Source organism: Uloborus diversus, chromosome 10, assembly GCF_026930045.1.
Source record: "Uloborus diversus isolate 005 chromosome 10, Udiv.v.3.1, whole genome shotgun sequence".
Classification (NCBI taxonomy): Eukaryota; Metazoa; Arthropoda; class Arachnida; order Araneae; family Uloboridae; genus Uloborus; species Uloborus diversus.
In genome coordinates, this window is record NC_072740.1 from 36,010,332 (window position 1) to 36,025,477 (window position 15,146).

The window sequence follows — 15,146 nt, forward strand, 5'->3', positions numbered from 1 at the left end:
TAAATCTCTCCACCATGCCGTCCGACTGTGGGTGTAGTGGTGTTGTCCTAGTTTTCTCAATTTCGAAAATTTTACATAGGCCCTTAAACACAGCAGAGATGAAATTCCTCCCTTGATCGGAATGAATCTGCAAAGGTGTTCCGTATCTCGAGATCCAATGTTGGACTAGAGTCTCTGCTACGGTAGTAGCCTCTTGATCTGGAATGGGATATGCTTCCGGCCATTTGGTGAAGTAGTCGATGGAAACAAGAATGTATTTGTTCCCATCAGCAGTTCTTGGTAAAGGACCCAGGATGTCGATCCCAATTCGTTCGAAAGGAGCTCCAACGTTGTACAGATGTAGCTTCCCTCTGCTTCTCTTCTTCGGTCCTTTACGAGCAGCACAGGCGTCACAAGAATGGCACCACTTCTCCACGTCATCCTTCGCCTTGCTCCAGAAGAAGCGCTCCCGAACTTTATTGAGAGTTTTCAAGACACCAAAATGTCCTCCAGTCGCACTACTATGTATTTCTTTCAGAACATCTGAAATCCTGGATCGAGGAAGTAGTAACTGCCACCTAGATGTCTTGCCGTCGTCAGATTCCCATTTCCGGTGTAGCACGCCGTTCCGTAAATGGAGTGAGTTCCATAAAGCCCAGTATCTTTTTGTTGCAGGACTGAAGATGGAAACGTCCTGCCAGCTAGGGCGTCGACTGTCACTTTCCATGAACTCTAAAATTGGTTTTATGTCGGGGTCTTCAAGTTGATCTTTTCGAACTTGGTCATCACTCCATGGATCAGGTTCTGATGATGTTGGAGTTACTGTCACCTGATAGGCGGTAGGGCTAGTCGTTCCATACTGTTTCTCGATTCGGGAACAATAGTGGCAGTTCTCAGGACAGGGTCTCCTTGATAAAGCGTCAGCATTACCGTGAGATAACCCTTTTCGATGCTTGATCTCCATGTCATATTCCTGGAGCCGCTGTATCCATCTGGCTATCAGGCCTTCTGGATTCTTGAAGTTCAAAAGCCAAGTTAACGAGGCATGCTCTGTCCGAAGCAGAAATTTTCGGCCGTAGAGGTAATGATGGAAGTGTTCTACAGCTTTCACTATGGCCAGTAACTCCTTTCTGGTGACGCAGTAATTTCGCTCCGACTTTGATAAGCATTTGCTCCAGTAAGCGATGACATGTTCATTTCCGCCAATTTCTTGGGATAAAACAGCTCCGATTCCCTCGTTGCTCGCATCAGTGTCCAGGATGAAGGATTTTTCAGGCTGAGGATAGGCGAGGATAGGCGTTGATGTTAAAGCCTCCTTCAGTCGTAGAAATGCATCTTCGCATTCTTTGGACCATTCAAACTTTTGCTTGCTCTCCGTCAGCTTATGCAAAGGTCGTGCAATGTTGGAAAAACCCTTCACAAACTTCCTGTAGTACGTGCAGAGCCCCAGGAAACTTCGCAACTGATGGATGTTTTCGGGACGACTCCAACTCCTGACCGCAGATACCTTCTCTGGATCGGTTTGTACACCCTCAGAAGAGATGATGTGACCAAGATAGTTCACTTCCCGGCGGAACAAATTACATTTGGACGGGCTTAACTTCAGATTGGCTTCCTTAAGCTTTTGCAGCACCTTCCTAAGATTTGCCAGATGTTCTTCGAAACTGCGTCCCACGATGATGATATCGTCTAAATAGACCAGACAGGATTCGTAAGAGAGTCCTCTTAACACTGTCTCCATAAGACGCTCGAACGTAGCTGGTGCATTGCAGAGGCCGAAGGGCATCACTTTAAACTGCCATAAGCCTTGTCCAGTTGTAAACGCTGTCTTCTCTCGGTCGTCAGGGTGTATTTCAACCTGCCAGTAGCCGCTCTTCAAGTCCAGGGTCGAAAACCACTTGTGTCCGGAAAGAGTGTCTAAGGTGTCGTCTATCCGTGGAAGAGGGTAACTGTCTTTCTTGGTGATTTCATTCAGTCGTCGGTAATCGACACAAAATCTGGTGGAGCCATCTTTCTTTCGGACCAAGACGATGGGAGAGGCCCAAGGACTGGATCACGGTTCGATTACATCATTCTCCTTCATCTCTTTCAGGAGGGTCTCAACCTCTTCCTTCTTGGCGAACGGTAGTCGTCTTGGATGCTGTTTAATAGGGGGGTGTTCTCCAGTGTAGATCCTATGCTGCGTTAAATTCGTACGGCCAACATCCTCCGATGTAGATGAAAACAGATGCTTGAAGTCATCCACCAATTGTTCCGCAGCAGTTCTTTGGTCTTTCGTTAATGGTGCACTCCCAATTAACTTCGATGTCAAGGACTCAGAAGACACAGTCTCGGGGGAATTGATTCCTCTAATGATGCAGTTTACTGGAGTACAAGTTGCTAACACTTCACCTTTCCGGATATTCCTTGGCCTTTCACTCATGTTGGCGACTCTCACGGGAATTACATCCTTAGAAAGGTCCACAAGCGTAGAGGCTACCAGCACTCCTTTTAGGCTATTGCTTAGGTTAGGGTATTCAATGAGTCCAAATCGAAAACTATTGGTTTCTTCAATGGAGCCAGGTATTAATGATTCTGACCTTGAGGGAATCGATAAATCTGTTTGGGCTATTATTTGATGAGCGGATTTTACATCACTTTCTGCAGGGAAAACGGCTATGTCTTCTCTCATCGAGTGCAGCTCATTAGTCTTGAAGTCGAGAGTGAAGTCATATTTCTTCAAAAAGTCCAATCCGAGAATAAAGGGGTCCGTGATATCAGCGACGAATGCCGTATGATGGTAGGTGGCATTCCCAAACACTATTTCCAAGTCCACTTTACCGTCAATCTCGATTTTGTCACCTGTCACAGTCTGGAGACTTACGCGTGGCGATGTCCACAGCAGTTTCAATCCAAATTCACGAGCCACATCTGTCCTAACGATTGTCACATTGGCTCCAGTGTCGACAATCAGTTTGCAAGGATTCCCATTTACATGGGCGTAAATGAAAAGTCCATCACTGCCACTACTAGAAGAGGAAATCTGCAGAGCTCTGGTGGTGGTGATTTCCTTCCCTCGCGTAGCTTGGCGAGCCGGACAACTCCTTCGCAGGTGTCCTTCACTACCGCATTTCCAGCACTTCTGCTCCTGTTTCTTTTGGGCTGTTATGCTGCTCAGATGTCTTGCCAAGTCACCGAGTTGTCTCTCGAGTTCAGCGAGGTGGGGCGACCTGGAATCAGACTCTTCAGCTTCCAGAGTTCGGATGGGATGGCGATCCACACGGGTTGCTTGCTGGGCGGCCTCCAACTTCATCGCATACACAACAGCAGAATTCAGGTCTTTGACATCCGCCATCCGTAGAGCTTTCTGGATTTCCGGATCTCGAACCCCGTGGATGTAGTAGTTGAGTGCCAGGTTGTCTCGAACATCCGCAGGACAGTCACAAAAAGCAAGATGAGACAATCTCTTGACGTCCGCCGCTAGCTCTTGCAGGGTTTCCCCGGTTTTCTGGAAACGGGATTTCAACTGGAGTCGGCTGAAATCTTTCTGGCACTTCTCACCGAAGCGAAGCTCCAACGCAGATGTGAGGGCGGCGAAATCCAGGCGCTGGCTGTCCGGAAGGGTCTGGAGAATGTCCGCTGCGTCACCTCTCAGGGATGCTGCAAGATGACAGGCCTTGGTAGCAGAGTCCCATCCGTTCGCTTCCGCCACTATCATGAATTGAGTTTTGTAAACCTGCCACGAAGTTTTCCCATCAAATGTGGCAAGTTTAATGGACGGTCGAGCAACCGATGTGGGAGCGCCAAACTGTACAGAGCTGCTTTCCGCGGTCGCCAATCTCCTTTCCACGTCCTTAAAGATCTCTTCTTTAAGTAGATGAAATCTTCTATCTTCATCTTCAAATTTATTTTCTACAGCATTGAATCGGCTTTCAACGGTATCAAATTTTTCTTCAATTGCATCAACTCGATGCTCTATGTCATTAAATTTATTTTCCATCACAGTCTTTACAGAAATAAGGTCATTTTTAATTTCTTCTTGGTTAGACGTTAAGTCCTTTTTCAGCACCGTTAAGTCCTTTTTCAGCACCGTTAAATCGCTTTTTAACTGGTCTTGATTTGCCAACATACTTGCAGTCAGATCACTTTTTAATTGTTCTTGATTAGCCGCCATATCATTTTTTAATTGTTCTTGATTTGCAGTAAAACTTGCAGTCAAATCACTTTTTAATTGGTCTTGATTAGCCGCCAATTCATTTTTTAATTGTTCTTGATTAGCTGCCATATCATTTTTTAATTGTTCTTGATTAGCTGTAAAACTTGCAGTCAAGTCACTTTTTAATTGTTCTTGATTAGCCGCCATATCACTCTTCACAGAGTTGATTGCATCAAGCAGTTGTTTCAATTGTTCATCCATTGCGCGAGTAATCACCATAAAAATAAAGTCCAAATTTAAAAAGTCTTTATGAAAAAATGTCCAAAGTCACACTTACTGCAAGAAAGTCCTGAAGTAGCCCCACGTTGGGCGCCAAATTGTAACGGATTCGGTGCGACTTCCACTTTCTTGAAATGAAAACACAGTTCTTGACAAAAACACAGGAAATTTATTTACACTATGTACAGGAAAGATCTTCAACAACTGCTAAATTATTCATCAGCAATTAAGCAATTATCACACAACACCGTAAACTCAACGTTTACACACGTATTTACTTCCAAATACGAAAACAACACAGCGAACTGCCTCGCAATAAACAGAGCAAAAATGCACTCAGTTCGAAATCTCCATCGAAACTAACTGTTTATCCATCGCTAACGGCTTAAATACACCGAAAAGAATTTTCCACAACATTCTTACCTCTTCGCGAAATGCGTAGACCGTTATCAATGAAAAGAAAGAAAATAGGGGTCGTATACTTTAGCCGAATGAAAAAAAGGGGCTGTATATTCATTACGGGAAACTATTTACAGGTTACGTTCCTACAATAATTACTATTTACAGGATTTGTAACAATATCTTATCCCTTTTCTTGATATCACCAAAGGTAGTTTAGAAATACGTTTTTAGACCTCAATGTTCAAAAAATTTCTAGGCAGAGCGCCTAACCCTACCGTTTTCTCTAACATAGCAAACACAGCCAAAAAGTATATATTTAGGCATTTAATTCTGAAAACTTTCCAGGAGAAAACTCCCACCCTCTCTTCTAAAGTCTCAACATCTAGCTTAAAATTACATTTTTAAAGTTTGGATACTTCAACATCAATTTGTGAAAACAGCATTTGAACCCTGACTGTCCTTGATTTCCTAAAGTGATCAAATATAGCCTATAATACGTTTTTAGGACTTCAATTTTGGAATTTTTCCAAGACAGATATCTTAGTCGCCCTCCCCTCTCACCTAACGTCTCAAAAGATTAAAACTGTTTTTAAAACTTCAATTTTGAAAAATTTCCGAGGAAAGAACACTTTACTCCTTTTCCTTACGTCCCAAAGATATCCCAAAAAACTTTTCTTAGAAATTTGCGTGAGTAGGAGAGCTCCATAACCCTTCTTTCTGACAGATAGTCTAAAATAGTATTCAGCTTTAAGAATGATTTTTAGAGGGAAACTTCTCTCTGTCCCCTCTTCCTCCTAACATTATAAAACAAAGCCCAAAGTCGGACGTCAATTACGGACATTTTTCAGGAGAGAACTGCTTGGCTTCGCAACATTTTTTAAGCCATTAGGGAACTTCTCAACGTCACCAAAGACAGCCTAGAATTCTGTTTTGAGACTTCGGTGCCGAAAAATTTCCAAAGAAAGAACCCGAACCTTCCCCTTTCAATCAAACCACCAAAGATACCCTTAAAATTGATTTCAATTTAAAAAACATTTCAGTAAGAAGCCTCAGCGCTTCTCTCTACCATAACGCCTACAACTGCGTAAGTATACGCATGCAATTGCGTTGCCGAAGATAGCCTAAAATTTCATATTTCAGAGCTTAAAATTTTCACATTGAGTATCTGACCATTCCCAATTTCCTTGACTTCTTCTACGTAGCCTAAGCTGCATTTTAAAATGTCGTAAAATTTCCTTTTGTTGCCCTAACGTCAACAAAGAAACACAAAAAGAGATTAATTTTGAAAAAAATCGGGAGCAAACCCAACGCACTCTTTCTAATAACTTTACTAAAATTTCGGTTTTTGACTTAAATTTAGCAATTTTCTCCAAGTGTGGGCCCTTATCCCCCCCCTTTTTTTTCTTTTGAAAGTATTTAGAGAGTAATAAGGTCTTATTTTTTCTTCCATTAAATTTCTAGTTTTAATTTAAACACGTTTGACAGTTTTCTGTATTAGCTATTTCACAACGAAAGGGCGGCAAATTGAGGATCCGCCCCGGGCGGCAAACACTGTAGCTAGGCCACTGGGTGGGAACCATGATGTTTTTATTTTCTAATTGCATTAAGTATTTTAAAGTTATTTTTCCTTCATGGGAGGGGGATTTTCGTCATCCTATTATTGTGGCGCATGTCATAAATTGATTTTTTTATTGGGGGTGGAAGATTTGTTTACATTACAGAATATTGGAAAGCACATGTTTAATTCTATTTCTGTGCTTTGCCCCGTGGGGCCAGGGATTGAAGCGATATATATATAGTACACATTTTGTTATATACATAGCTATTTATACAGGAGAGGGGGGGGGACTACAATTTTGACAAAATTGTCAGTTTTTAGCACATTAGCATCTAAAACAATGTGGATAAATTAATATTCTGAAGAAAAGAAAAAATTTTGCATTTTTCAAGAAATAATAAAGAATTATCCGAAAAAAAAAGGCCCATTTTGTATTCCAATAAACATCCAATTCCGTTTTTGGAAACTTGGGCACTAGAGTTTTTTGTACTTCCATCTTGGGAATAACTAAATACGGAGACTACGTCAAAAATTAAGACATAAATTTTTGAATTTATAGCATGAAAATAAATAAAAATCCTCATGAAACTACAATTTAGTTGAAAAGTCTTTACCACGTTTGCATCTAAAACAATGAGAATAAGATTAAGTTTTAAATATAAAATTTTTCATTTCTCAAGAAAGTTATTTATAATACTCTTTGCAGCACATTTTGCATTAGTTACATAAGTTTTCAATTACATAAAATTTCAATTCTTTGTCTTTGGAAACTTAGGCACTAAAGCATCTTGTCAACTTCAATCTTGCGAATGACCAAATATGATGGCTATATCGTACACGTAGCTGAAATACTAATGTACAGTAGAGCCTCAAAAATTCAAGTCTCAAAAGTCCGAGGTTCCGCTTAATTCGAGCTATCAAAAAGTTCGATTTTTTCCCTCGGTAGCAGGTATCATTTTTTTTCCCTCCATTTTTTTTTTTTTTTTTTTGATGGAAGCAAATACATTTTGGAACCACACATATTTTCGTTTACTCCCATTAGATGTCTTAAAAGAAAAATGTAGCAAAAAATTTAGTAACTACATTCTCTACACATTTTCCTCACACTTTGGTTCCTTACATTTATAGAGTAAAAGAAAACGATCTGATGTGAAAATTACATCAGGTCCTTCCTTTTACGCCTTCCTTGTAAGTAAGAAACATTTTTAATAGCTAAAGATGATTTCTGTTACCAACAAATTAATGGTTTTACTTCTTATAAAAATTTGTTAACTGCTTATATGGGTCATTCACCAGAAAACTTTTGAATGCAAATATTTTTCAATTTTGAAACCTATTTTCTTTTTTTTTTTTTTTTCATTCTTACATGAAAGTTTCACTTACTAGAAGTAACCATAAACAATGGCCTAGCTAAGTTCTAATTATTTTACTCAAATAAAAAAACTAAAAATGCCTTGTTCATGGAAGTAAAAAAGAAAAAAAACTTTAAAATATTTAAAAATATAATTGCCAATTTAATGTCAAAGTAGTAATTTTGTTAATTGTGCAACCAATCAACTATTTTAATGATTAGTGGGGATATAATATTAAGCTCTCTTAATTAAAGTACGGCCTACTTAGTAGTTTTAAATGTGTCTTAAAAAATATTTAGTAAATCTGAGGATATACTGGCAATTTATAATTTTGGAATATTCCCTATTATTGATGTATTTCCCTCCATCATTTATTTTCACCTCAGAAATAATGACATTGATAAGGTCTGTCACAGAGGTGAGATTCACGGAGATGAGGAATTTGACATTAATATAGGCCTTATAGACACATTTTTCAAGGAAATTTTTTTTTTCTTCGTTGCTACAATCTGCACATGTTAAGCATATGAAAATGAATTCACATCTTTTTTTTTACATTAATTTACATCCCTGAAATTCAAGTTTACCGAGGTGAGAAGTCAGAATAACCACACTAAGTTTTTAAAGCAAAATCTTCTTGTTTATAGAAAAAATTCTCACAACTACAACTATGGCTGAAAATAACCAAGGAGGCTCTTTTGTATCATGGAAAATAAAATTTGATGTCATTACTGCCACGAGTTAATGAGGAATGACATTTTGTGTTTAGCTAACGGAGGTCAGAATTTATTGAGTGACACGACTTCTTGTCCTACCAAAACGAACTAAAACATTTAAAAAATAAATATACCTAAACAATTAGTATTTGAGACACTTGTGAAAGGAATAATAAATAAATAAGTACATATTTTTAATTAAACAAGTTATTAAGCTATATAAACAGTCACACAAGGTGTGTAACATGCCACGGAGGTGAGAATTTACATGTTGTGAACCAAAAATATACTAAAATAAAAATTATCAAAAAATTGTTGGCAGGTTTAAATAGATATATTTTTGATGAAATTAAAAAGCATTGTTAAATTTATTGTTCCTTACAATTTTTTCTGTAAAAGGCATGTGACAGAAAAGTTACACTTTTTGAAGAATGACCAATATAGTTAAGTCACAAAGAATGATTGCAACGGCTGTGTCGCCAGCTAGCAAGCACTCTTTAAGAGACGTGAAATTTTAACTTGAATAGAGTCAAAAACATGCAACGAAACTAATCGAATTAACTCGAGGTTAGCCTAATTGGATTTTTTAGTTGCTCACACGTTTTTTAGTAGACATCTTGGATCACTTTTAAAAATAGATTTATGGGATATTGAAATGGAAATTTAGGGGAAATCTTTTCATCCTTACAATATTCCCTATACTTTTTACAATGAACTGAAAGATATGTACACACTTTTGTAGTCTAAATAGTGTAAAATTATAATTGATAAGAATTTTTCGGATAATCCGAGGTGGCGTCAGCCCCAATCGCATCGGATTTTCGAGATTCTACTGTATCGCCTTTCTGATCAAAAAAAAAAACTATGTTCTCCGCTCGACCGTAACCCGCAGTGTTTTTCCTCAGGCTTATGCTTCCAAAGCAATAAATTGTCTTCTTCCCTGTTGAGTTAGTGCATAATTCCTGTTCACCCCCGGAATTCTTTCTTGGGAAAGAAGGAAAAATTAACGACTGAAAAAGTTTTTTTTTTTGAGTTGCCACTTTTTCAAACTAGGTCGCCACGAGGAGAGTAGTGTCTGTGAATCTTGTCCTTTAGCTAGATCATTATTCAAATTGACTAAAAAAGGCAAAATTTGGGATTGACAATGAAACAGAACACGGATTGGGAAAGTCAGTTGGGAAAAAAAAGAACGATTACGATGACTGCATAGTTCTTTTCTTTGAGATGTGAACTGCATAGAAAGTTAGATAAATGCGTAGTTTCGACGTACACGAGATAAAAAGTTTAAAATAATGACAAACACAAAACTAGGGATAGCCATGCAGTAGCACACACCAAAACAGGAGAATTTTACAGAGGCACATAAAATTTCATTTCAAAGTGCTTAAAAAAGAGGGACTAACAGGTAAAAGTGCAAAAACATCTAAAATGTGTAAATTTTATGCCTTATCCATAAAAGTTAGCAAGCAAGGGAAGGTATACACTTAGTCAAAAGCTCCACCGTGTCGACTCAAATTCTAATAGTTCTTACTTCTAAAGCTTCCTTAGTAATAATAACCTTCTCCAAGGCAGTAATAACTTCCATAACTGCAGCCATGTCCACAACCTACAAAGAAATTATTCATTTAATTATTACAGATTGCAAATGCAACAACGAAGTAAGTAGTTTCAGAAATTTAAATATAAAAATTCTCTTTATGAGTTATATTTAGCATTTAAGAAATTTCAGTTCGTTTGTCAGAGAGAAATTTCTGTCTTAGCGTTTTGGGAAAAAAACAAACACTACAGTATTTTCTGATAAGTAATTTATCATAGGGTAGGATGGGGTAAATGGGTCATTTTTGACCAATTTTCATTTAAAGTTTTATAGCAACAAAACAGTTTCATTTTGACACTACATTAGGAAGCTCTTCTGAATTTTAAATCAACAAAAAATAACCCCAAAAATGTGGACTTATTTTAGTAGTGTGGGGTAAAATAGGTCATTGTGTGAAAACTGTTGATTTAGAATATTGGCAGACCTGTTTATTATTTATGTAACTACTAACATACACAAAATATTAATTCAAACAATTTTATTTTCAGGGTCTAAAAAGATGTTGATGCTGATTGAAAGTCAAAGCTTAAAACTATTTTAAGTTTTTTTCACAATACAATCTTCTCTTTTTCCGGAAATGCAAAACAATGCACTATTTTTTGTTTTGTTTTTTATTTGTTTTTCCGAGCTATCAGCAAGCGTGATTTGTCCAATAAATGTATTTATAGACCAAATATTAAACAAAAATCAGCTAAACCTAACTATGACCCATTTTGCCCCACCTAAAATAAAATGAAATAAAAGGAAACAAAATCAATATGTTCAGTAAGTTACTGCCCTATAGCCAGGGCTAAGGCAGAAATACATGAAATACACCACCAGCTCAATCAATTCCAGCCAAGGACTGCAGTTTCGTGCTTCTTAGCACTCATTGGCCTGGCATAGGAGTGACTGAGCTGGAGGTGGAAAACCTCTTAAGGAAGCCAAGAGTGCCAAACAGCTACCAGTATTAGCAACAGTTTGTTTGGCACTCTTGACTTCCTTAAGAGGTTTTCCACTTTTAGCTCAGTCACTCCTATGCCAGGCCGATGAGTGCTAATAAGCACGAAAAAGCTGTCCTAGGCTGGATTTGACTGAGCTGGTGGGGTATTTCATGAAAATCAATATTTTCTCGCCTGGCAATTTTCAGCGGGTGTAGTTGATCTTCCGTTATGAAGAAACCCTTTTAATCTGCAGTTTCTTAAATAAATTAAAAAATTGTCAACTGAGTGTTTTATACAACATCTGATACTGGTAAATTGTTTTCTTTCAATTATCATTCTCATGAGATAAACACTTTTAAGATAAAAATTTGTTGCTAGCAAACTATGAAATATTATTAAAAATATTTGTTTAAAAAATATCTACAATTGTGTTTATAGTAAGCTAATTACAAACTAACCCATTCTTATGATTTCCATAAATATCACTTTTAGGATACAGAGTTAAAAATCTTATTTTTTCACTTCAACTTTCAGTTATCTTAACTCTGCATCTCATTTCAACTATTTTGGTAATTGAAAGTTAAAGTGAACAGACGTACTGATTTTGGTGTGACAGTCCCACTTTTTTTCTCATAAGTGCCGCTATTGGAATGTCCCGATTTTTTGTTCAAGTGCTACTTTTTTGTTAAAGTTCCACCAAATGAGGAAAAATATAAATAAAATGGATCGTTCAGCATTTTGTGGAAATTCACTGTTTACTTTAAAATCTCTTCTTATAACCAAAATCAACTTTTTGTATTGATGTAGGAATTTTTATATTTTATAGAAGTAACAAAAATTTACCAATCAAAATTGTTTCCAACCGAACATTTAACAGACACCTATGTAGAAAAAACCCAAAAAATGTGTGCAAGAATCCATAATTGACAACATCGAGCAATTTTTTAACATAAGTCTTTATAGGCACATCTGAATTATTACTCATTCATCATTACTTATGTTCTTATTGCAAAGCTTGTGTTCGTTAAATATGTTTATTGCAGGAGGGGAGAAGGGGGCTAATGTCAAAATTATTTGTCATGAAAGACTCTATATTCTTTTATTTGATGATAAAGACATTATTTCCTCTACACTAATGACTTGAAGAAGAAATTGGGCTACAACCAAGAAACTCAGCGGGACTGTAATCTGGTAAGAAATATGCAAAATTTCATCACCAGTGAGTCAAGGGTTGGAGCGCCTGGGGCACATGAGATGAGTAGATAGGAAAGTTGGAAAGCGGGATTGTTTGTGGTGTAGCGTTATTCAAATGAAACCCTCGACTTGTATGGAGGCAATTGTGACTAGGACGACCTTTGAGAGGTAACAGGTGGCAATATGATCAGTTGTTGAACCCTGAGAACAGCAGGTTTCAGAGAAGCAGGTTGGTTGTACAGGCATATCGGCTGCAATTTTCGTCGGGGCAATATGGTAGCAATTCTGTGTTGGCGGCAATGGATCATGCAAAAGGTAGTCCACCTTTGTGGACGGTTAGGGCATAGCAGGAACACAAATGAGAGTGATGATCACGCAATTGTAAGAGTAGCCTATTCCAAACCAACAACGTCACTAGCATCGGATTGATGGCATTTAACACCTTCCAGGCATCTGGGGGTATCAAGAAAAAACCCATTAGAAGATGCCAGGAAGAGGCTGGTATCGCAAGTCGGCATCCATTACGAAGCCTACCCCTAACCCCACATCATAAGTAGAGCAGATTTGATTTTCGCTTCACTTGGCACACTGGATTGAGGTTGATAGAAGACCTGTGATCTTTAATGAAGAATTTTGATTCAGTCTTGATGCTTATGATCTAATCACATGTGTGTAGAAGCGGTCAAGACAGTGGTCTGATTGGGAATCTTATCAGGTGGCATATGGGGATAATGTGTGAGAGTGAAGGGAATAGGACTGGGCTATATCAGAATTTTAATTCTGCGATATATTGCTCTCCAAATATCGATATTTTTGATATATCAATATATTCCCGGAAGAATTTAAAATTTTCTGGGGGGGGAGGGGGTTGCAAAGGTTATAGTTCAGTACATGTTATACCGAAAAACAACAAAAAAAAACCTCACTTAAATATAATAAATACAATTTTACATTTATCCTTGTTTTCCAGGGCAGAAGCCTATGTAATAAATCTCTTCGAGATATTCTGATGCATGAGGAAGTATGTGAAGTCGTCTTTGCTGAATTTACTAACATTTCTTTCACACCACTCTTTAAAATATAAAGTTCATCATTTTATTTGTTCTAAATTTGAGTTTTGCACTTTTTTTTGAACAAATGAAACAAGATTGTATGCAAACAGGCACTAAAACCAACTGCTTTCATGGACAAAATTAAATCGTCAATGAAGACTTAACATAAAACTTCCTTGTGACAATCCAGCTTGGGATTAAATATCGGTTTGACATAGTATTTCCATAACATACCCTACAGACTCTCTGGCCCAAAAATTCACCCAACCAGTTCAACATCATGTAGCAAACTTTTGAGATTTTTAAGCTTGAAAACCACATTTTCCCTCGAAACATCATAAGCAGGTACGGATTCAGAGGGAGGGTCATGATCCGCCTATAAGAAACTAAAGAACACCTAAAACTGCACTTAGGGGACATATTTTTCAAATACTCAAACTCCCTCAGTTATGCTCCAAAATAACTTCCGACTCCCCTTTCTGAAATGACCATCTCCAAAATCAGAAGTTGAATCCACCCTTGGTCATAAAAAGATTTGAAGTCCACCGTAAACTGCTGTCATTACATTCCTTCCGTCCAAGGAGTTGTTAGCTTGGCTCAACGAGCAACTTGTTTAGGGGTTGACTGATTTTTTCTTTGAAGCTTCTTCTCTGGAAAAAATGTTTTCAGTTAATCAAGAACCAGTTTCATCTCTTCGTAACCATTTGTCCCATCAGTTAAACTGGTAAGCATGTGAGAGAAATTGGTCTTCAACATCAAGCTTGTTTAAAGTTGTTTTTATCTTTTTTCAAAATGGGGATGATGGTGGCCAGTCCTAGATTATATAGACAAACATGCGAAAGCCATTCACAGAAAATTTTCTAAATTTATATATATATACACTGGTATGCAAAAATTAAGGACGAAGTCGAAAAATTAGCATATCAGCTGAACGAAGAGGCAGAGCGGACAGAAAGACCAATCAGGAGATTAAGTAAGGTGATGTACGGTAGCACATACGCAGATATGCAGGCAGACGTAATGGGGGAGTGTCTGAGTAGTATAAAGCATGTTGTCGGTGTAAGATCAGTATTTCTTGCAAAGAGATTGCACGCCGTATAGCCGTTAAAATCACACCGAGTTGCTGCCTCAGCAAGAAATGGCGAATAATCAATCTGTTAGACGACATCTGGAAGCTTTTACTCGAGGTCGAATCATTGGGAAGTCGGAGGAAGGCCGCAGTGTGACAAGTGTGGCTGCAGAGTTCGGAATTGCTCACAGCATCGTTTTACGACTTTGGAGACAATTTCAAACTACAGGAACAGCTATCCGGGGGTTCAGTAGTGGTCGTCCACGAGGAACTACACCCGCAGATGACGGGTATATTGTCTTACAGGCCAGAAGAAACAGGCGGCAGACAGCGGGAGAAATCGCTAGACACACGACACAGGCGACTGGACGACCGATATCGCGTTTTACCGTGGCCAGAAGACTGCACGGTGGTGTTCTGTTTGCACGACGCCCTATACGGTGTACCTCTAATGCCTGCCCATCGGAGAAGGCGTTCTCTGTGGTGCCGGGAACACCGGAATTGGAGAGACAAAATTTTCGCAATTGTTTTTTTTTTATCATTACTCTCCAACTTATCATATCTACACCTACTCTAAAATTGCGTTTTAAAAATTCAATTTTGTAATAATCCTGGAGAAATGTTTCGGATCCCCCTCCTCCAAACATTATCGAAGGTCGTCTAAAATTGCGCCTTTTGGAACTTCAGATTCGAAAAATTACTAGAGGAAAGTCACTGAAACCATTCCTTCCCCTAACACTACCCGAGATATATACAATTCCATCTTTCAAGACTTAAATTTTGAAAAATGCTTGGCGGAAGGCCTCCATACATCACAAAAAATCGAGCAATAATCCTGTGCTGAGAAAAAACTGGGGAAAACCAATGTAATTTTAGCACAAATAAACAAT

General features: G+C 38.2%; 1 protein-coding gene across 1 annotated transcript in view; it reads right to left on the reverse strand.

Moving 5' to 3' along the window:
* Nucleotides 1–15,146, reverse strand: part of LOC129231652 (mediator of RNA polymerase II transcription subunit 26-like) — a 45,180-nt gene that overhangs the window by 12,242 nt on the left and 17,792 nt on the right. Inside the window, exon 2 of the mRNA XM_054866016.1 lies at nucleotides 9,953–10,027. Within this exon, the coding sequence (XP_054721991.1) occupies nucleotides 9,953–10,027 (75 nt within the window). The remainder of the gene's footprint in view (nucleotides 1–9,952; nucleotides 10,028–15,146) is intronic.